General features: G+C 37.7%; 1 protein-coding gene across 8 annotated transcripts in view; it reads left to right on the top strand.

Annotated features, from left to right (window-relative positions):
* The first annotated feature begins 5,422 nt into the window (after positions 1–5,422).
* LOC129718857 (uridine phosphorylase 1) overlaps positions 5,423–23,549 on the top strand; it is a 63,532-nt gene continuing 45,405 nt past the window's right edge. Inside the window, exons 1-3 of one of the 8 annotated variants that reach the window (XM_055670112.1) lie at positions 5,423–5,513; positions 11,269–11,365; positions 12,045–12,247. In XM_055670112.1, the coding sequence (XP_055526087.1) occupies positions 12,198–12,247 (50 nt within the window). In that variant the 5' untranslated portion in view covers positions 5,423–5,513; positions 11,269–11,365; positions 12,045–12,197. Of the gene's footprint in view, positions 5,514–11,268; positions 11,497–11,901; positions 12,248–23,549 lie in introns of those variants that run through there. The other 7 variants (XM_055670060.1, XM_055670085.1, XM_055670077.1 and 4 more) reach the window with 7 other exon arrangements.

Genomic DNA, 23,549 nt, shown 5'->3' with positions numbered 1-23,549 from the left:
TTTTCAGCAAAAAACTAGAAATATCTTTACTACAAATAAAACTATCAAACCAAAATATTCTACAAAAATGCGAGGTTTAGAATGAAAAAAATCTTAGAACAGCCTGAATTGTTTCGACGATTACAGAAAAAATTATGGACGAAAAACTAATTTTGAGGAGTGTTCCTCGTTAAACTCTATTTCGTCAAATTAGACGCACAGGTAGAAGGTTACAATGTTCAGCAATTTTTTTTCTTATAGATTTTCCTACAACTTTGCTGAAGAAAGCAATCTGGTATTTTGAAAATAAAAAAAAAGTTTTAATATCTAACTGCTAGGGGGATTGATCGAAAAACAGAAAACGCCAAAAGAAAGGCCTCGTTATATGGAATAAACTTGCTGAAGACACTGGGTGCATAAAATCAATATTTCACAGTCAAATCTAAAACGATCACGATTTTTCGAGTTTAGACCACTGTGCATTGGAAGGAATTGGTTTTTTTCTTTGTGTGGACTCATCACTGCGACCAGAGACATTTGATCTATTGTGATATTGCCCATGTGTTTTCTGTATTCCGCACTTTATATTATTGGCCAGTATCTATATTGAAGTAAATGATACGCTTCTCATTTATATCCGTGCTTGCGTGTTAGATTTTACCCTTCCGTTTCAAACTTACTACTTTACACTATCGATTCTCTTTCTATCCTACCAATATCGCGAAATTATAATTCCCTGGAGTGAGACTTCACCTAACGTTCCTCTCTGGCCAGGTTTATTCTAATAGGAACTAATTATGTCAAGAGGAACGAGTCTTATCGAAACCTCGTTCCTCCTACCAACAACGCGTCACAATTACAATTCCCTGGAGAGGCACTTGGTGCTTTATCTCTGGTCAGTTTTATTATAAGTAGAACTTTCTTATCGAAACCACGTTCTCCCAGCCAAGATCGTGTCATAATCGCAATTCCCTGGAGAGAACTATTTAACGTTACTCAGACTTTTTGCCTTTCTCCTTGAAAGGTATAGCAATCACTTGCAAAACCGAAAGTATAAAAGTGCTCCAAAGGGCCGAATGGCATATATCATTCGACTCAGCTCGACGAACTGAGCATTTTCTGTATTTGTGTGTGTATGTGTGTGTGTATGTGCAGATTTTTATTCTCACTCACTTTTCTCAGAGATGGCTGAACCAATTTTCATGAAATTGATTGCAAATGAAAGGTCTTGTTGCCCCATAAGACCCTATTAAATTTCATTGTAATCGGATTTTTAGTTTAAAGGTTATGTATCAAAATGTAAAAATCATGAAACATCATTATCTCGAAAACTACACAACCGATTTGAACAAAATTGATTTCAAATGAACGGGCTACCTAAAATACCCCTAACTTTCGAATTTTATAAAGATTGGACATTGGACAGGTCTAGTTGCCCCATACGACCCTATTGATTTGTTTTGCAATCGGACTATTACTTTGCCTGTTATGTTTAAAAATGTGAAATCCAGCTATGAAACGGAACATATTCACTCACTTTGCTCAGAGATGGCTGACCCGATTTCCACAAAATTAGTGTCAAATAATAAGTCTAACTGCCCCATAACACCCTATCGAATTTTACTGTAATCGAACTGTAACTTCGTCTGTAATGTACCGAAATGTGAAAATCACGAAACTTCATTATCTCTGAACTACACAACCGAATTGATCAATATTATCAATATCAGATGAGCGGGCTAGTTAAGGGTTAACTGATGGACGTGGTTTCAAATTTTAGCTGCCCTATACGTTCCCATTTCATTTGATCATAATAGAACTTAAGCAACCGTTATGTATTAAATTGTTAATAAAACAACGAAAGTCTATTATCTCAAAGATTACATGACATAACTAGTGTCATACGAACGAGTCATCTCTCAAACTTATAAATAACAAACTTCATAACAATTTGATATGTGGTTGAAAAGTTATGGAAAGAAAAGAAATTCAAAGACTATTTAAAACTATACCTGCTTTGATCGATATATGTGGCCTCAACATAATTTAAATTTGGTTTTGTACTATTTGAACGTTCCAAATTCATTGATTCCTTGCGACGTGTTTAATGTCTGCAAATGCACGACGAATCGGCCATAGGATATGATCAAAGTCAAATAACAAATCGTTTGAAATGATTGGTTTCATCGAAATGACAACATCCTCGACTTTTGGCTTCTGTACATCGCCTTGATTCTGAATATATTCATATTGGGTGGTATTCGGTCATTTTCAGCAGGTTTCCTGGCATCAATCTGACACCGGAAATACCCATATTGGATGGTATTTAGTTATTTTGGCTGTTTTCCAGAAACTAAAAGTGGTCGTCTTTAAATTCAAAATGGTGTCCAGGGTCAATGTTTGGTTTCTATGCATCATCTCGATTACGGAAATATCCATATTGAGTATTATTCGGTCATTTTTGACTGTTTCCTAGAAGTTGCCATTTAGCACTTCAGAATGGTGCCTGAGGTCAATTGTTAGCTCTTGCATCATTCTGGTTCCAGAGATACTCATAATGAATGGTATTTGGTTATTTTAGGCTGTTTTTCACAAACCGGAAGTCGCCATCTTGGATTTCAAAATGGTTTTTAAGATAATTTCTGGCCTCTGAGCGTCATTCTGGTTGAAGAAACACTCATATAGGGTGTTATTTGATCATTTTCGGTTGTTTCCCAAGAACCGGAAGTCGCCAACCTAATCCAAATCCGAAATGGGGTCTGTGGTCTATTTCAGCTGCTGTGTATCATTCTAGATCCAGAGATACTCATGTTAGACGGGAATCGGCCATCTTTTGCTGTTTTCCAGAAACCAGTCACCATCTTGAAATTCTAGATTGTGTCTGTGATCGATTTTAGCTTCTGTGCATCTGTCTCGTTCCGGAGATACTCATATTAAATGGGAATCGTCCATTTCAGGCCGTTTTCCAGAAACCGAAAGTTGCCATCTTACAATTCAAAATGTTGTCTGGAGTCGATTTTTGGTAACAGTGCATCATTAAGGTTCCGGAAATACCCATATTGAGTGGTATTTGGTAGTTTGTCGCTGTTTTTTCCGAAACCGGAAGTCGCCGCTTTGGATTTCATAATGGCATTTGAAGACAATTTCGATCGATTTTAGCTCATGTGTATCATTCTAGATCCGGATATTATTATATTGGGTGGAAATCGGCCATTTTTGGCTGTTTTCCAGAAAACGGAAGTTACCATCTTACAATCCAAAATGTTGCCTGAGGTCGATTATGGAACAAATTTGTTTCTACTAAAAACATTCACCTGCCAAATATGGTTCCATTTAGATGGTTAGCTCTCGAGATGTGCAGAAGTTTGTGTTTCATTCACACTTCCAGAAAAAGGAGGGGAGTCCAACTATTATGGACATATTTGTTACCCCTTAAAACATCCACATGCCAAATTCGGTTTCATTTGCTTGGTTTGTTCTTGAGTTGTGCAGAAATTTATGTTTAATTTGTATGGGACCCCTCCCTTACAGAAGAGGGAGGGGTCTCAAACTATAATAGGAACCTTTATCGGCACTAAAAACCCCTACATACAAATTTTCACGTCGATCGGTTCGGTAGTTTTCGAGCCTATATGAATCAGACAGGCAGACAGACCGGACTGCATTTTTATATGTATAGATTACAACATCAATATTTTAGAACCTAAAGAGTGAATATACATTCATTAGATTGAAGCGTTCATGTAAATCTATTCAAACAAATAAAAGTTTGAATGAGAAAGGCTTGGTCTGACCGCTAGGTGGATTAATATAGGTTTTTTATTATAAGCGGGACTAATTTCTGTTAGGATGAAAATCAGCAGCGATACTATAGAATTCAGCTTTTAGGAAGGGTATGTAATGGAGAGCCTGAGAATAAACCCATGTTTAAGTCCTTTGTCAACCAAATGGCCTGATTCTATGAATATCCGAAATCTCGGCGAAAAAAACAGATCTTCGTTTAGAATTAAGAACAATCATTATGATCATATTGCACTTCATCTAACTTTAGAACTTCACGAGCACAACTGCCGCAACTCGTTCGAATCGCTAACGTCAACATCGCCACGCGCAGCATAATCTAATGTTATTCGTTTCGGTTGGTTGTGATCTGCACAAAATTTGTCTGAATTGCCGTAACATTTGCACTCGAGTAGAGTCACAGAAGGTTATCTTGGTGGAAGAAATAACTTCTGTTGTCATTCGCGCGCTGTCTGCTGGTGTTCTTTGCTTTGTCATTGTAATTACTCAAGCGCAAATGATTAGTCAAACAACCCTGACATTCGGACTGCGTTGCACAAGAAATGATTAAAATTTGTACAAACAACTTCATTTATTGGTCATGGAGGTGTGAACTGAGGTTTAACATTGCGATACGACACAAAATCAGACAGAATATACCCAGATATTATTTAACTCAATTTTTTTCAGATTTGCTGGTCGCAAGCTCTCAAGTTTATTTGAAAACCAAGCGCCTCCATGAAGTATCGTTTATGGATAATGATGCGTCTCCATAGGAATAAATACTGATTTAACCAGTTTAATACCGTGCCGCTGAAAATGTGTCTGTGTGCGTGTTCTTGCCTTCAATCAGGACGCATCCGAATAGAATCTTGGTTCCGCTGACGTAAGCGTGGAGAGAAACAAAAATAAAAAGTTCCCGTTATGTTATCAACCAAACAGCAGGCATCGTGCCATGCCATCGGTTAGCCGAAATCTAATGAGAACACAACCAGTATAGGAAGGAAAATTGATTAACGGTGTTACTTCTGCGCCACCACGGTTTGGCCTGAGGAACAGTAGAAACTTTCTGTTTTGTTGCCGCGGCTGCTGCTGATAATTTTTTTTATGTCATACCTCTGTGGTGTGCGGTGTCTGCGCGCTCGTCAGGCTTCGAAATGGTCACGGTCGAACCACTTTTTACTGCGATAATCGTCTTCTTCTTCCTCTGACGCTAGCAAGGCTCGCTGTCTTAATACAGTCTTGAACGAACATGTCAAACGAGCACCGCCACCACGACATTTTTCCTCAAACGTATTTTGACATTTTTTCTAGAAATGAGAATTACGCACGTTGGGTGCGGATATTTCGGAAATTATTTATACCATTGTGCTTGTAATAATATTTATCAACATAAACAGAACGAAGTAGAAAGAAATAGGCCTAATGCCGAAATAACATCGCCAAACGAATGGCAGTGTGAATCTCTTTGATGCGCGAGTGTCGAATGACCATCCTTTACTTCGTTTGAGAGGCGACGGTTGTTTTACATTTGCTAGCGAAAGCCGACTTGTGATGCACGATGAGGAAGCGAGATCAAATGAAAATGCTGACCGTTTCGAAGCCTGGCGCTCGTCTTTCTCTGCTCTCGGGCTCGGTGCGTTCGGAATATACGCTCTTTCGTCTGTCAGGATCGGGTGGCACTTTTAGTCTTCGTAGTGTCGTTTGTTAGGATAGTTTTGTGTCCCTGCCGTGGAGTTGTATTCTTAACAGTGGTAAGAAAATTGTTCGAAAACTTTTTTAATTAGAACTGAGGCTGGAGGAGTGTATTCGATTGTAAGCCAAGAAACGTGTTCCATTTAAATCTTTTCATAGAAATAATTTGATTTTTCAATGGCTTTTAATTGATCGGATTAGAGCTGACTTGCAATCAATGTATTGTGGAATATCGAAAGTAATTAGTGTTCTAAGTAGATCATTTTATCTTAGTGTTCGGATTATCTGCCGTTTTCGTAGCAGTTAAGCGGCATTGTCTACTTCGGCAGTAAGCAGACATCTCGAAGAAAATCGATATCCACCGCCTTTTTCCCGCATGTATAGATGTACCGTTCTACCTAGCAACAATTTTTTTTTGTTCGTACAATCGTTCGCTTCTCCCTGTAAGCGCACTTCTCATACTCTCTTTTCTGAACTGCGAGCGGCCAAGTGAGAAAGCAAAGAAGAATAAAAAAACGAATGGGCTGCTGCGGAATGACAATATGCGGACAAAGACGCGCGATAGGGTGAAATCATAAAACACTACCATAAGGAGAAGGGTGGAAACGAATAGTTAAGCAAGCATAGTCATACAGAGCGCGTGGTTTAATGAAACCATAGCCTCCCACACCAACATGTTGGCGGCTATGTCTGCCTGGTGAAGCCTATCCGCCAGCTTTAAAACGTTCCATCGTGAGAAACTTTCTGAACAGAGCGCGCGCTCCGTTTTCCATTCGTTGGCTGTTGTTTAACCAGATGACCGGATGCCTTCTTGTTGCTTCCGATGTCTAGTGGCTGGCGTAAAAGGCCATCGAAGTGTTATCCATCATCGGAGGCTTTATGTGGCGCCTGTTTTTCCCGTCCATGAAGTATTCCAATGTTGGAAAACAGAAGTTGAATAACAATAGATGGGAAATTGGCACTTCACCAGGCGTCTCCAGCAGAATGATAGATCGATGGTAGTGCAAACTTTGCGAGTTTCTGTTTTCTTTATCCTGAACTTTTACTTCATCGTTGAAATATGATGCGGGTTTGGGTCTATCAAATTATTAGGATGATTTTAGTTCTACATTTACATAATTAAACCTGCGGTATTAATTATTCGTAATGCGGAAACAAGGATGACTTTTTGGGAATCATTTACGACAGTTCGGATGTAAAACTGGTATGAATAATAGGCAATAGCCAAAATTGAAATGATATGAATTAAAAATGATATCAGAGAAACATTTCCCTCTTAAAATTTTAAAATATATTTTCTAGCTGAGCAAAATGTTTGTTATCTTCAATACCGTTTTAATCGATTTTGAAACACTGTTTCTTGATTCAGTGCACCAAAGCTTATCTGGATTTACATCGCCTAGGCTAGGCTTGCTTCTTTATTTGGTTTTATTTTCGAATTTTCTCTCTCAAAAATAAGTCAGTCATACATTTCAGTGGTAAAATCACTTCACTAGATTTTTTTTTGTTCTCGACAAAAACAAACAATTTGGAAGACAAATTCAACGAAACTATTGCAGCGAGGCAAACTGCAGAGAAAGAAATTGTCGATGTAATCTGATAAAAAAAATCACTAAACTTGTGCGATACAGGTGAATTGAAAAGAATAGTCGGACAAAATCTGTTCCTAAGATGATTAGAAATTTCCAAAAAATATTTCTTTAATTCATTAAAATCAAAGAGAATCAGTTCGCAAAATTATTAACTTTTGCCAGCCGTTTCTAATACGTAGATTGTGTTTGTCATCACAAGATGTTTTATTTATTATTTTGTGCAAAATAATCCGCATAATAACGTCGAAATATCTTATCTGCTAGATACTGATAGTGGCTATTGAAAGCGGTGTGTTTTGCCTAGATTTCAGCACAAAATGGTTTTTCGATAGCTATCAGTGTAGAGCAAGCGATGCTTTATGAACAAAATGATAACGCTGCTTAAGCTGTTGCCATAATTTGATTCAGAACTGATGGGAAATTAACTGAGATTTTCTTTACTATTTTGAACTTCTAATATTGCTATTTTCCCTACTTAATGAATACGATAAATAAAATAAATACGAATGTTTATGGGCACATTCTTAGCCACTCTTCATCTTAAGTATGCCTCTCAGGATTACCCAGTAACGTTCAAACGGCCGCAGTTGGAGACAGTTTAGTTGGTTGATGTCTTTGAACATGAAGTTATTATCGGAAAGCCATTGCAGAGTAGATTTAGCGTAATAAGTCTACACCACATCTAGCAAAAATAGAGAAGTAACGTTATGCTTAACCTGAGGGGCCATTCAGCTCTTCCACATGCTCGACAGAATGTCCACAAGAAATCATTTTTTGTGCATCCGTATTACGAAACTGGGACAAACTGTGGGAACCTTAAATTAGGGCGGAGTGTTCAGAAAATAGCTCTAAACCAGAATAAAATGAGATTCATTATGTCAGAGCGGATATCGCACGCGATCGTGAAGCATTTATGAAATAATTAATACAATTTCTTTTCATTTCCCATTTTTCTTTCAACAGAATCAACTTGAGCACATCGATTAGTGCGCTTATGACGTAAAATTACGTCTTACGGCAACATATATAGGGGTACAAATTGTTAAACCGAAAACATCGAGAGCGTCACGAAAAAAAAATGTTTTAAACACAGTCAGTTTCCAACGGATTTCGTTCATTTTTAAAGCAAAAATAGTATGCGAATACCGATTCACACCATCAAATTTATTAACCCCAATCGAGTGTATTTCCAAACGTATTGCAAAAAATATTGACATAGAACAGGCAGTCGTGATTCTACGTTAACCTTGCGGTCTTGTCTTATAAACAACCTTTTCAACTATTTTTTTTAATTCGAGATGACCAATTTGGTTGGCGGCCTAACCTATACGAAGCAGAAAGCTCAACCAGAATGGTCAATCATGTAATTATTTCGATAAACCTGGAAGGTTTGAGCGAAACTGCTCGGGAGTATTACCGACTATTGCTGCTGACACTTTTTAAGGCATGATAGTCCCAATTTTCCCGTTATGTCCGGTCGTTGAAGAGAAAAATTGCTGTTTCAATCTTCAAAACAACCTGCGACGCATTCAAAAGCGGCATTGGAATTGGTTATCAGTATAGACCGGATGACACCTTCCTCGGCATGGCGTTCAATATATGGCCCTTGTTCGAGACTGAGAGCTACCTGAGTCTTTCCAAAAATCCTTTTCATACTCGTATGAAAGCATTTATTCCGTAAATTCTATGAAATACGACACAAATAACTTGCCAGCGCATGCTAGGTTTTCAGAATTTGGCAACTGCCGGTGTAAAAAAGAAATAGTAAATAGCAAAATAACAACATCAAGCGTTGTGAGAATAGCAACTCAAATGGCAATTCACCGGTGCGTTTGCTCTAGGCGGTAAAAATTCAAAAAAAAGTTTCGAGGACAAATTTACCCAAATTCCTAGCACAGACGACATGAATAGACACCAACCATTTCCAACATACGTATATTAGCTGTCTTCGTAATACAGTGTAATTGTTAGTAAATCAAACAAACTTGTCGAGCAAAAAAAAATATGAATTGTATTTTTAAACTTCAACTTCGTTGTAATTGTTGATTGCTACGATATTTTGCTGAACTTATTGATAATTTTATTCAACATATCTTCTTATGTTTCCCCATTAGTGAATCTATGTAAAAGCAAATTATTTTCAGAGTAAGATCTTCTAAACATATAAAAATACAGGTCTTTTTCTCTGTCTGATCCATATAGATTTGGAAACTACTAAACCGATCGGCGTGAGAATTAGGGGTTTTTGGGGCCGGGAAAGGTTCCTAGGATAGTTTGTGTTTCTTCTGAAAAACAGGTTTTAAGGAGCAAGAAATATTTCTGTGATAGATTGGCACCCCTTTCTACTCTAGAAGGAAGGGGCTTAAAAATATGGATTACAAATTTCTATAAAACTCGAGAACTAATCAAACAAATAAAATCAAATTTGGAAAGAAGAGGTTTTTGAGAGCAAAAAATATTTCTGTGGTAGTTTGACACCTCTCTCCTTAAAAAGGAGGGCTCTCATACAAATGTGGTGTGTGGATGTTTTTGGGAGAACATATCAATGCGAATGGTTTTGTGTGTGTGTGTGTGTGTGTGTGTGTGTGTGTGTGTGTCTGTCGGCCGACTTCGAGTCACCACTTCGAATTTTCGAAAGCACAAGACTCGGAAATAGTTAATGCATTCCCTGTGAAAATGCTATTTTATGTTTGCTGTGGTGAAGCAAACATAAAATAAAATTTTCATAAGGAACGCCATGAGTATTTCCGAGTCTTGGTGCTTTTGAAAATTCGAAGTGGTGACTCGAAGTCGGCCATTGTTGGATTCAATGAGGTTTCACCTTGAAATCTTGCTATGTTTTTTTTTTTTGGTTGTTCAATTTCCCTATATATTTGTACTGCACGAGCAGCACGAGCACAGCTGTATGATGGAAAGCTCAGTTTCAGGTTTGAGATGAAGTAGAATTACATTGGTAATTCGTTTAAAAAGTACTAGCAAATAGGTCATTGCTTACAACTTTTTGCTCCAGGTACAGAATCTTTGTGGAGTTCATTTTTATTACATTTCATTTAGATTATTGTTATTGGTTCAGGAGTTTGTCTAAACAAAGAGGACCTTACTTCGCTGCTGAAATAGAAAAGCAGCAATAGATTCATGAACTTTAGCTCTAAAGGGTTTTCATTTGCCAAGATCAATCTGAACCCTTCGTCCATTTGCAATTCATGGAAACCAAATAGAACATTCATACACAGTTGGTACCACCGGTGTGTTCCTCATGGGGCGATTCTACTTGGAAATACTAGTCGCATCGAAGTTATTGTCGGTGGGAGTGCAAACTTTTTTTTTTCTCCGAGAAACAGGAAAATGAGCAAACCGTGCTGAAGGAAACCATCGCTTGCCGGTGCCAATGCAGAGCCAAGAAGAAATACGATAATCGGAAGTTAAACACAATCAGTCCTAATGTCCGCTGCTGGTTGCTTTTCTCGTTATTCCGTAGTATTTTCCATTGGAGTGAAACGCGTCTTATTCGACGAACTAATTCACTGTTTAACGTGCGTGCTTGATGAGCGTACATTTTTAGCCCGGTTGGAGATTGGACAGAGGATAAGAAATGTCATGCCAAATGGTTTCGTAAAGTGCAAATTACTCGGTATATTCAAATACTATGCAAATTTCAAGTACGAATCTGTCGCCGCCTATTAACGTCAAACGAAACATTATCGTATTACAAAATGTTGTTTGTTCTTGTGTTTCGAGAAAAGCTTTTTGCTTTTGCATGCTTATACAAATTGGAGCAGAAAACGTATCTGTCATGCATGAAAAACAGTCAACTCACCTGTTGACATAGGCAGTGTTGGGCTTGGGAATACTCAGAAATGGAGCGCTTAAGTTGAAAGCAATATCAGCGTGCTCAGTATACGAAAAGAGCTGATGTTCAAACCAGAACTGAATGCTTTAATTTTTCTTTACATTTATATATTTTGTTCGAATTTAAGTACAATTTGCACTGTGTATGACAATCAATTATCTTGAACGAAACCTAAAGTTACCCAATCATAACCCAAAGTTGCCTCTACTAATTTAGTTATTTTAAACAACGTCGATACGATCAATGAAAAATGAGGTAAATTATAATCGTGTCTTTGTTGATAAGTTATCGCAAGATCGAGGTTATTTATTTCATCGTTTGGATTTTCTTTTAACATTCTATTTTATTGCTTTTTTTCTTTTTACATTCCAGCATTATTTCACAACCGCTTGCAGCTGCCATAACGATTCATATCATTGAAACGGGTAACACTCCAATTAAATCAAGGATAAGAAACGGCATCTATTTGGTACTACTAGATTTTATTTTAACTTCGAGACGAAAAAAAAGCTACCTCTTTCGGTTAGCACTGGACGTTTCCTCTTGGTTAATCTACACGACCGGAGTAGTGGTGAATTGAAATACCGAAGCAAGTCTAAAGTGATTTCCCCTTGATTCTAAACGTGTGTTAATTTGATTTCTCTTCTGGTTTTCCACCTGTTTCGCCTACCGGTGGGAAAGCTTGAAGCATCTGTTCGAACTATTCCCAATAATTGAGTGACTGCCAACGGGGCAGAAGAGTGAAGCTGAAAGAAAATGAAGAATCGGATTGCACCGATGGAAGTTTAAATCATTCGAATCACTTGTTATTCGAGATGTTTCCTTCTAACAGATTCTCCATCGATGACGAGTGATGAATACCAGCAATATGGTTCATTACTCGAACTTAGAAACGATTGAAATTGATCGACAAATTTCAATGAAATGGAATCATTCTTGAATCGTATCGATGAGATAATCTGTTAGAAACTAACATGATTGCCACACTTCCATTGCACAATCCAGCACTTATATGTTGCTGAAAGAGGCCGGAAAAGATCCAGTTGCAATAAAAGTTAGGTTAATCCATTAGGTGCACTCATAACTTTGGAAGGAAAAAATATTATCCTTTGTAACGAATTCCCTCATTGCCTCGACCACCGGTATAGTGTGACACAGAGTAACTCTACCCATTGTGCAGAGTGTTTGAAACTTCGGAACCGGAGGCAAGTGGAATCGACAAAAGAAAGCCAAACTGGGAAACGGATATCCCTACAAACCAATTCAGCGCTCCACTGCATAAACCGGACGGAAGCCGTACCATGTCGGCCTGGAACTATCATCCATCACTGTCGGAGGAGGAACGTGACGAGTAAGTAATATGATTTCACTCTTTTGAGTTTCGTATATCTTTTTATCAGCAGATGAGTTGATTGGTAGAGATTATTGCGATTCGTTTTGCCTGCTTTCCAATTGTATGCCGTGAACGATTGGTGCTGAAAAATGTGGGGATTTTTATATTTCATTCTAGTTTGACACCACATTAAAACATAAAACAACAATGGTTGAGATGAATAATTACTTAAAATAATATTTGTTACACATTTTATCTACCGAGAATATTACCATCCGTTGATGATTGTCTTTAATGAAAGCCAATGACGAGTAATACGCAAATGCTCTGCCATATCATCCATCTAGTATTTACCCTCGTACGAACGATTCTTTGATGTTCAGTACCTGGAATACGATTTGAAATATTGCCTTCATCTGGCGCTCCTTTTTTGCTGCAGAAATCGGTTCCGTCGGTACGATGAGAGTGAGTTTTTTGAATGCAATATACCTAAACGCATTAGCCGTTAATCCAGCAGTATACGTATCACGAATTGTTGAATCGAAAAACGAGTTTTCACGCTACATCGAATTTGATGTCGGTAATCGGATTATCCGTTTTTATTGGCTTTTAGCACTTTACCGATTGAAACGGTTTCGGGAGCTTCATTTTGTTTAGTTTTGAAAAATACACTGTGTAGATAAAAATTGGTGCACACTATATAAAAACATGTAGTGAGTGAAAAGAAAAAGTCGCGTCTCTTCTGTTTCGGTAGAGAGAATAGGGGTTCCTGGGGTAAAACGCACCAGTTAACGAAAGTAGAGTAAATTCTTGTTAAAGCTGAGAGATAAAACCAATGTTATATACTGATCAATATATAAAAACCCTTATTTATTCGTTCAAACTCGCATCTGATGCAAAAACATTATAGAAAATGCATAATACACATTTTTTAAGAGAGTGTAATAATTTTATAAAAGTCGTCTATCGAGGCAAAATGCACTCTTCCTGGGGTAAAATCCACCGCAACAAAGGGGCAAGAAGCACCATGCAAATGAGGTAAAATGCACCCCGTCTACGAGGCAGAACGCACTACAATATTGGAGCAGTACGACTCATTTTGTTATCTAATAAATAAAAGCAAAAAGGTTTTCTATGGAATTCCATAAACTCGAGCGGCATGGTTTTGGGAAACACCGTTTTCGATTGCCTCTAGCACCGATCGTAGCTGTTCAACGATCCATGATGGCCGATTGGACTTCCGGACAATGCTGGAAACGAGATGAAATGTAAGCAAAAAATTTGTTTACAAAGAGTCCTTTTGCCCCGAGCTAAGAGAAGCGTTATGCCCCGAACGTAACAAAAGAATGTTTCTGGCTACATAACGGTAATTCTCATTGAAACTTATCGATATTTCATCAGAAATATGTTGCTCGACATATATTCGATGCAATAACACTTTTCGCTGGTGGAAAACATCAATTTAAGAGCTAAAAACACTTGATTTAGCTAAGAAAAAAATTAGACCGTATGCAACGAAAACTTTTTTTTATGTTTATTCACATTTTCTGACATTTTAGTGCTGCCAAATTGACAGGGTTACTATAGAAAACATAGATTCAAATAATAGAGTTATGATTTTGTTATTAAAATGTTTCTCCATTGTAAATCAGAGGGGGTGCATCTTGCCTCAACGGTGCTTATTACCCCAGGTACCCCTATAACGAGTGACAACTGAAAATTTAGAACTTTTCTAAGACTCTCAATGTCGAATTCGTTTTCGAGGTGTAGCTACACTTTTTCCGGACTATACTTTGCAGCTTCAAATAAACGCTCAGAGAGGAATGAGTGTATGTTTATGTAAGCTCTCTCTCCTCTTTATTCCAGTATTATTTGTTTTGTTTATGCATGCCCAGTTCTGTTCAAAATGGCGTCGAAACAAGGATCATTCCGTAAGCGCATTGTACAGTTCGCTAAGAACTGCACAACAATTTTGACAAAAAGTTCAACCATATTGAAAGCGAAAATCTTCCGGTTTCGACTGTGTATAATTTGCTGCCAACCTCAAAAACAATCCACCAGGAAGGTAGTGGAAGACCGACCAGAGTAGTGAACAGAAAATTATGGTTCAAGGCTAGCGGTTTGACGATCAATCAAAAGGTATACCAGACGAATGTTTGAACAAAATTTTGCTGCTATTCTTCAACAACACCATACCGTTGAAAGAGATGTGTTTTGGCCAGATAAAACATCATTACATTACGTCAAAAAAACGTTCCTGAACAACCACTTGACTCGATTTGTACCCCAAATACGCAATCCAACGAATCTGCCTCAGTGTCGTACAATCGAAGATTTCTTTGGTATTTTTAGTTCATTTAATGCAAAAATAAGTGGAGATCAACGAACGGCAAACAGTTGATACGTGGAGTCAAGAAATGCATTCGAAAAGTCGACATGAAAACCGTACAATGCTATTGTTCCGGCATCATAAGAAAAATTCGTCGGAAGGCTGGTAATGGACCTTTCTCAAATGGTCAATTTTTTTCGCCCATAATGAATGTGTCTTAATGAGAAATAAATCAGTTTTTCTTCAAATTTATCCACCTTTTTTTGACAGCAGTAGAAAAAAAATACAAATTTTTAGTTGTCACTCATTAGAAACAATCCTCTAAAGGATTTGGAACTAAATGATCCCGGAATAAAATCTAATATTGAGTTTGATAACGCCCTAGCATCTTTTAGCAAAATTTGATTTTGCGTACTTTACTAAGGCTTTTCCTCAATTTAGAAAAAAATGCAACCATTTTGATCGACCATATTTGATCTGGTTGAAACTTTGCACAAATGTTTCTATGAGCTGAAGGTGTCATTCTTTTGAATTACGACTAATTCGTAAAAAATGTTTACGTAAAAAAAATATTGATGATTAAATTACAAATAATATTAGAGCCAGAACGGTTTATTTGATCGGTATGACATCTTCGGTAATGTTGCAGATAGTAATTTGACTTTCCGAAAAAAATGTGAACTCTGATTTTTTTTATTTTCGAAGACGATCAAAAAAACCATTTAGATACCGAAAATAGTTTTTATTCTAAAACTTGATGCTCCGGGTTGACACAAAGCAAACTTTGAGGTTATCTCCTGAGCCGAGTGTCTAATAATGATTAAAAAAATTAAAACACCTGAATGATTTGTTCGACACCATTCTTCGGCAACGTTGAAGATAATAATTTTGTCCTTCCAAAAAAAATATGCACTGTTAAAAAAATTCAACAATTTTTTTCAGGAATTCAAATGTTTTACTTCTAATTTTTTAAGTTCGAACAAGCATCAATGTTTAGCTAACAATATGTAGTTTTTTTAGGTAGAAAATTCGGATCTTTTTTCAAGGAAAAACTTTTTTTCTTACAGTACACTAAAGTCGCTTTTTACGCGGGGGATACGTGCCGCGTAAAAAGAAACCACGTAAATTCCGGAATCCGCGTGAAAAAAAAACCGCGTAAATTCCACAATCCGAGTGAAGGAATTCCGAAATCCGCGTAAATTCCGGAATCCGCGTAGAACAAAAAAAAAACCGTAAATTTCGGAATCCGCGTAAAAAACCGCATAAATTCCGAAATCCACGTAAAAGCCGTGTAAAAAAAACGCGTCAAAGCGACCTTAGTGTATATATTTTTCCTGAAACGACATAAATGTTTTCAACAACTTTGCTGAAGACATCACATAAATCCAACAATTCAAATAGGCTCAAATAAAAAGATTGGTTTTATTGAAAATTTTAACCTTTTGCCTTTCTCCTAGAAAGGTATAGCAATCACTGGAAAAACTAAAGGTATGACAGAGCTCCAGAGGACCGAATGTCGTGTATCATTCGACTTAGTTCGACGAGCTGAGCATTTTCTGTATGTATGTATGTATGTGTGTATGTGTGTGTGTGTGTGCAACTTTTTTTCTCACTCACTTTTCTCAGAGATGACTGGACCGATTTCCATGGAAAATAATTGCAAATGAAAGGTCTAGTTACCCCATAGGTTGCTATTGAATTTCATTGTAATCGGATTTTTGGTTTAGAGGTTATGTATCAAAATGTAAAAATCACGAAACATCAATATCCTAGAAACTGTACAACCGATTTTACCAAAACTGATGTCAAATGAACGGGCTATCTTCAGAACTCTTAACTTATATATATTTCATAAAGATTAAACATAAGGTTCAAAAGTTATGTAAAGAAATGTTTTCCAGGGGCTGTTTAAACTCACTCACTTCTCTCAGAGATGGCTGGACCGATTTTCACAAAATTAGTCTCGAATGAAAGGCCTAGTTGTCCCATAGGTTGCTATTGTATTTCATTGTAAACGGTTTGTAACTTTGTCCGTTATTTATAAAAATATCAAATCACGTTATAGAAGCAAAGCATATACCAAAGACTGCTTAAACTCACCTACTTTTATCAGAAATGGCTAGACCGGTTTTCAAGAAATTAGTTGAAAATGAAAGGTCTAGTGGCCTCATAACACCCTGTGGAACTTCATTGTAATCGGATTTTTAGTTTAGGCACCGTGTATCAAAATGTGAAAATCACGAAGTTTCATTATCTCAGAAACTAAACAATAGGCTGTCCCAAAAAAATCGATTTTGAAAAAGTCAAGGTGCTCAGCTTCGACTTTCTAAAAGGTCGTTTTCAGGTTGCCCAAACGTGATTTATGAAAAAATGACTTTTTTCAAGCTACAAAACCACTCTTTTGCACTTTTTTCAAATCTGTTCGATTCCTACATTTTTCCATATATTTTTTTATTTTTGTGGGGTTGTTTTGGAATATTTTGCATGGTTTGGTTCAGCATCGCATTCAATTATTTGACTCACAGAGCCCACTGAACATCACGAAAAAGTGAATTTTCCTTATAATTTTCAGATAAAACCCTTCAAAACACATATAAAAAATTTTTCTGATCAAGAACTGAAATTTTTACTGCAAAGCGGAATTCTAGACGAAAATTTACATGGAAAAAGATCCTTGATATCTTATCGGGGGGCTGAGATATCGGCGTTTTTACATGTGATGGAAAACTATGCATTTTGTCAAAAATGCCACTAAAGCTCAATATCTCCATTGCACAGTGTTTTATTTTGCCGTTTGTGCGTATAATTTCCTAAATAGTGATTCAAATGTTGATTATAGCCATGAGGTATGTTCGGAGAAGTTTCAGGAAATTCAAAAATGCACCTTTTCATGTAGAAAGAAGGGTGATCAATCCACCAATGAGTGAGACAAAAAATTTACTCTTTAATCAGAATGAGATAGACGCAAGGTGTCTTCGACAAAAGTTTTAGGTTATCTTAAAACAAGAAACTTTACTGAAGACATCATGTTTCTATCTCTTACATATTATGAGCAACATTGAGTTTTCTATTAGAAGGCACGAAAAATCATAATTTTCGTTATAACTTTTTTCGCAGATTTTTCCAAATTTTGAAACCTTCTACTAAGTTATTAGCCATCCAAAAATGCATTTGTTTTCTAAACATTGTTATTTTTTATTTCCCAAAATAAAACAGTTATTTAACATATTTGTTAAAATGCATAGTTTTCCATCACATAGAAAATGCCAATATCTCAGCTTCTCGATAAGATATCAAGCATCTTTTTTCATGTAAATTTTCGTCGTAAATCCCGCTTTGAAATTAAAATTTCAGCTCTTGCTAAAAGTTTTTTTATTTGTGTTTTGAAGGGTTTTATCTAAAAATTATTAGAAAAATTATTTTTTTTTGTGATGTGTAATGGGCTCTGGGAGTCAAAAAACTGAATACAATGCTGAACCAAACCAGGCAAAATATTCAAAAACAATCCCACAAAAATAAAAAAATGTACGAAAAAAAGTAGGAATCGAACAGAATTAAAAAAAGTGCAAAAAAGTGGGTTTGTAGCTTAAAAAAGTCATTTTTTCATTAATCACGTTTGGGAAACCTGAACACGACCTTTTAGAAAGTCGAAATGTTCTACAAAAATGCTATAAATAACATTATCTTTCAATTTGGAGCTGAGCACCTTGACTTTTTCAACATCGATTTTTTTTGGGACACCCTACTAAACAACCAATTTAAACATAAATAATAAACTGGTGGCAAATAAACGGCCTGTCTTGAAAATATTTAACTAATGATTTAGTTCATGTGGTTCAAAATTATGTATAAAAAAAGAAATCACGTTTTGAAAAGAAACATATTCCAAAGACTGCTTAAGCTCACTCATTTTTTACAAAATGGTTGGACCGATTTTCACTAAATTAGTCTTAAATAAAAGATCTAGTTGCGCAATAAGATCCTATATAATTACACTGTTATCGGACCTTAACTTTGTCCGTTATATATCAAATTGTAAAAATCACGAAACTTTATTAGGTACCACAGAAACTACACAACCGATCTGAACATAGTTGGATTCAATGGACCAAATAAACTTATCTTTGAAACCATCATAATTAGGGACAGTGGTAAATCGCGATTTCGCGGAAGCTGCGAATTCCGCGAAATCTAGCTTCGATCGCGAAATTCACAAAAACCCGTGAAATGCCGCGAAAATAATGAAAAACAGCAACGTTTTATGAAAATCATGAAACATTTCGATTTGCAACCTACCTACGGCAATGGAAGGTCGTTTTCTACGCAACCAATAACATAAAACAGTACTACAACCGCTCTTTTACAACGAGATTTTGTCAGTCCCAATTGAATTTTGCGGTTGGTGACGTGCATGATAGAATTCCTGAGAGTGCAGCCATGAAATCCAAGTTGCAAGATGAATGAGGAAGGAGGCCTAATCGACAGTGAGATTGGTATTAAAATTTTGGCAGGTATTCGAATCGCGGACGTTTTCCTGAATTTTCCCGGTTGGCAATTGAATATTTATCGATTCCCGGAAACTCGGTAGATACGGAACGCAGCGTGAGCCAGTATAACATGAATAATACGTGCCTAACGACACTACAATATAACTGAAAATAATTTGATACAGCACGTGCTTTTAGTTAGTAATGCGAAGAAATTATGGATTGTGCGGTTTAATTACCGTTCATTAAATTAAATAAAACAGTTGTTTCTTGTTTTTACCAGAGAAAAAATCACGTTATTCACATAATCACGTTATTATGAATATTTTCTATTTTGCAACCCGCGAATTTTCAACTTTTTTGCCGCGAATTACCACTGTCTCTAATCATAATGTTTGAGCATTTGGTTTAAAAGTTATGGAAAGAAAAGTAGCTTGGAGACTGTTTAAAACTATAGCAACGATCAAAATATGTGGCCTCAACATTTTTCAAATTTGATGTTGTACTATAACCAGATTAGGCAGAATTTAGCCATTTTAGGAAGTATTCCGGCAACCAGTGAAGTAGTCAGGGACACTGCGGGTTCAAGTCCCGTCTGGATGCGGTATGTTTTTCCAAATCTGTATCATATTTTCAGTTCGCTTATTTTTCGCTTCCCCGGCTGCACACACTGTCTGCCTTTAATGAACTTGAATATTAACGGGTAAAAGCCGTTGTTAAAGATAGAAATTATTTCGAAAAAATTTAGCCCTACGGAGCACCTTCCGTTGTTGTGTTGCACTCGCAGGCATGACTCAGACTGGGTTTGGTCTCGATCACACAGGTCTATAAGAGTTATCAGCGTCAGCTGACTCTCCTGTGTGTGATGAGACATTCCTTTCAGTCGCAAAAACAACGTCTGCACAGCAGTGTGTGTAGTTAAGGGTGAGCAATCGAATAAGTCGGCAGTGGATTTTTAGCGTGATGCATTTGAAACATATTTATTTCATGGTATTCGCATGTGTAGATGTTGAGGTGAAATCTCATCGAATCCAAAAATGGCAGACTTCGAGTCACCACTTCGAATTTTGAAAAGCACAAGACTCGGAAATACTTAATGCTTCACAACAGCAAACATAAAATAGCATTTTCACAGGGAACGCATTAACTGTTTCCGAGTCTTGTGCTTTCGAAAATTCGAAGTGGTGACCTGAAGTCGGCCATTTTTGGATTCAATGAGGTTTCACCTTAATGTGTGTGAATATTAGGTTTTGAATGTTCGTTATAGTTGTGCTGTTGGCTACCAGAAATTCGTTAATTAAAGTGGAAAATAAATCCAGCAGAAATTTTCAAGGTGTATTTTTTTTAAAATGGAGTGTTGTGTAATTCTATTTGAACAAATAATGAGTTCGAATGAGAAAGGCTGGGTCTCCCCACTAGCTGGATTAATTTGGGTTTTCGACGTAGAACAAAGTCTTTATTCACTATACTGGGATGAGCAGCTTTCATATGCTATAATTAATATGCCATGTGTTAAAAATTGCCAGTATTCGCTGGAAAGCCGAAAGATTGGCCACATTTCTATATTATGTACCAAGCACGGGCTTCTGAAAGTGATGGGGGTCATGGAAACAAGCAAATTTTGAACTAATCCGGCTCTCATTGTATTACACAGCTCTCTATGCTCCCCACACGTTCAGTACACAGTCTGACAGCACACACATGCAATGCCAAATGGGCTGTTATTTTTCATCTCCTTATGACTGTTGGTTCTTCCGAACTGTCACTAATGACAGCCTTTACAGCGTGAAATCCTTCGGCGCAATTCCGAGCAGGCTATCGGGTGATTATGATTCACGAGATGCTATAATGCACACGAAGCAGTGCGAGACACGTTTTTTCTCGTGTGGGAAATAATATCAACAATGGGAAATATATGAAATGATTCGCTTCGTGTTCATCATGTCATCGGCCTCAGAAAGAGGAGAAAAGAAGGAGTGCGAGTCCAATATTATCGATGACAACCGCAGCCGATCAGCAGGCCAAACCAACAGGACATCTCTAAAACAAACAAAACTATGAGCTGTCGTGGCAACACAAGATAGCTTCGTTTCCTGTGTAAGCTTTAGCTGTATGTGAGCTTTCATGAATAGCTTACTCATTGAGTTTGTTAAAATAAAAAGAGGAAACGGTTGTCAGTATAGTGTCACACTGCAGTCTTTCTCCGAAGCTTGGCCAAGCATCGAACTGGGAATATGGGTTTACTGATGTAGAAAACCTGGTAAGGCTCCAGGAAAGCTTGAAAGGTCCCGCCTTGGAAAGTGTCCAAGGTCAGCTGATACTTCCGAAATCCGTTTCAAAAAAACTTTGTCGAAAAACTTCACCAACTCTATGGTCGCCCCGGACTACTTCTCCAAAGCCATCTGAATCGGATCAAGAAACTGGCAACATTTATCCCATTCGAAAATGCCATAAACAACTCTGTGAGCACTTAAAGAGCAGCAGATTTGCAGCAACATCTGGTCAACCCAATATTGATTCAAGATTTGGTGGATAAATTCCCAGCTGGCGACAAACGCGAATGGGTTCGCTATAAAAGGATCAGAGAGGATGTGACGTTGAGAATTCACTGATTCTGTTGCACAGATCGCAGATAAGGCATGCGAAGCAAGCGTAGGATTGGGGCCGAAATACGAACCAAGCCTTTCAAGCAACTGTGGGTTAAGGCAATGGCGGAAGTGAAACCGGATATAAGGAGAAGGCGGTGCTTAACCACGGAATCGAGGCGAGGAAGCCGGGTAGTTCCAGCGAGAAGAAAATCTGAAACCGTGCAAGGTATGCCGGCGATCTGATTGCCGTCTGAGATTCTGCGAAGACTTTGTCCTACGCGACCGAATGAGCATCGTAATCACATGGAAGCTGTGCAGCATTTGCCTAAACGACCACGGAAATGCCGTATGAAAATTTGAAATTCGCTGTAACATCGGAGAGAGTGTCAAGAAAAGCTTAATCTGTTACTCCATCCGGCGGACACGGTCATTGCAGCAAACATCCAAACAGCATACGTCATCCTTTTCCGAATGATTTCGTTACAGCTTCACTTCGGTTAGAAGACAAAAACTACGCTGGCCTTCCTGGATAAGGGCGCCTCGGTTACGCTAATTGAAAAGTCACTGGTGGACCACCTGGGTATCATTGGAGTTCTTACCAGTTAATTATGACCTGAACGGCGGACATAACTCATTAGGAAAAGTTGATGCCGAGTTCGGTTCACACCGTCGAAGGTCTGACGCTCTCGAAACAGTCATTGAATACGGGAAAGATCTCTAAGCAATATGCGCATCTGCAAAATCTTCCCATAAGTTCTTATTTCGAAACCCGTCCTGGTCTGCTGATCGGTATCAATAATATCGATGCCATCGCTCCAAGCAAGCATAGCGTTTCCTGTTCACGATAAATAAAGATGATCCTCTGAAAGTCTACGTGATGGACGCAGCGATATTTGGGTCGCCATGTTTTCCATGTTCGACCCAATTTGTGACAACAAGAACGCGACGGAATATGCCATAGAATATTCGGAAGCTGCGGCCGCAGTCATCAAATGTCGTTATGTCGAGAAACGATTCGTCGAGCCGAAAAAGTCTCGTTCGTCCAGTCGAAGACAGGGTTCGAGATCCGCAATCGGGTGTTAAATTCCTTGGAGGTTCGCCGAAGTCTAGGAGAAAAAGGAGCTTCTCAAGACGTCCAACAGTGCTGGGAATTGTCTGGGGCCCTAATCAGAATACGTTTTCGTTCTCGACGGAGCATTGAGAACAACTGCAAGAATACCTAACTGGCAACCGGCGACCGTCAAAAAGAATAGTTCTGAGCTGCGTCATGTAGTTCTTCGATCCCGGCGATCTTCTTGCCCCCTTCACGGTTCAAGTAAATATGAAGGTTCCTGGGATGAAGTGACCGACAATAACTGCTGGACACGGGAAGCTGTTAACTGTTACCGCAGGTGAAAGCGTTTAGGATTCCACGTTGCTATGTCGGAGATTCTTTCTGGGCAGATGTCGATTCAGCCGAATTACATTTGTTCACGGATGCTAGTGAGTACCCAAGTAACACACAAAACATGTTAGGGAAGAATTCACAATGACAGTAGTCATATAAGAGTACTATAAGCGCAATTAAAAACTTGTGTTGTTATATTCTTATTCTCGAGATGTTCTTTCAAAGCATAATTGTATTATATAGATTATTGAATATAAACTGCCGCTGCTCGTCTGTAAGTTGTGTTTATGATGTTATCAAAACTGCACAGAAAACAACTTAAAATACATAATTTGCGAGAAGTTGTTTTTAATCAGTGATTCAACCACATTTCGACAACAAGCTCGGTTTTACCAGGTTTTGCAGATGTTTTTCAATAGCATGGGTTAAGCGAAAAATAACTATTATATGATGCTTGTGATGTTTATGCTTGCATTGATGTTTTATGCGTGCGTCAACGATGTTTCGATTAGTTAGCAATTATAACTTG

Source organism: Wyeomyia smithii, chromosome 1, assembly GCF_029784165.1.
Source record: "Wyeomyia smithii strain HCP4-BCI-WySm-NY-G18 chromosome 1, ASM2978416v1, whole genome shotgun sequence".
Taxonomy (NCBI): domain Eukaryota; kingdom Metazoa; phylum Arthropoda; class Insecta; order Diptera; family Culicidae; genus Wyeomyia; species Wyeomyia smithii.
The sequence above is the reverse complement of the archived record's forward strand: the minus strand, read 5'-3'. Positions and strand labels throughout refer to the sequence as shown.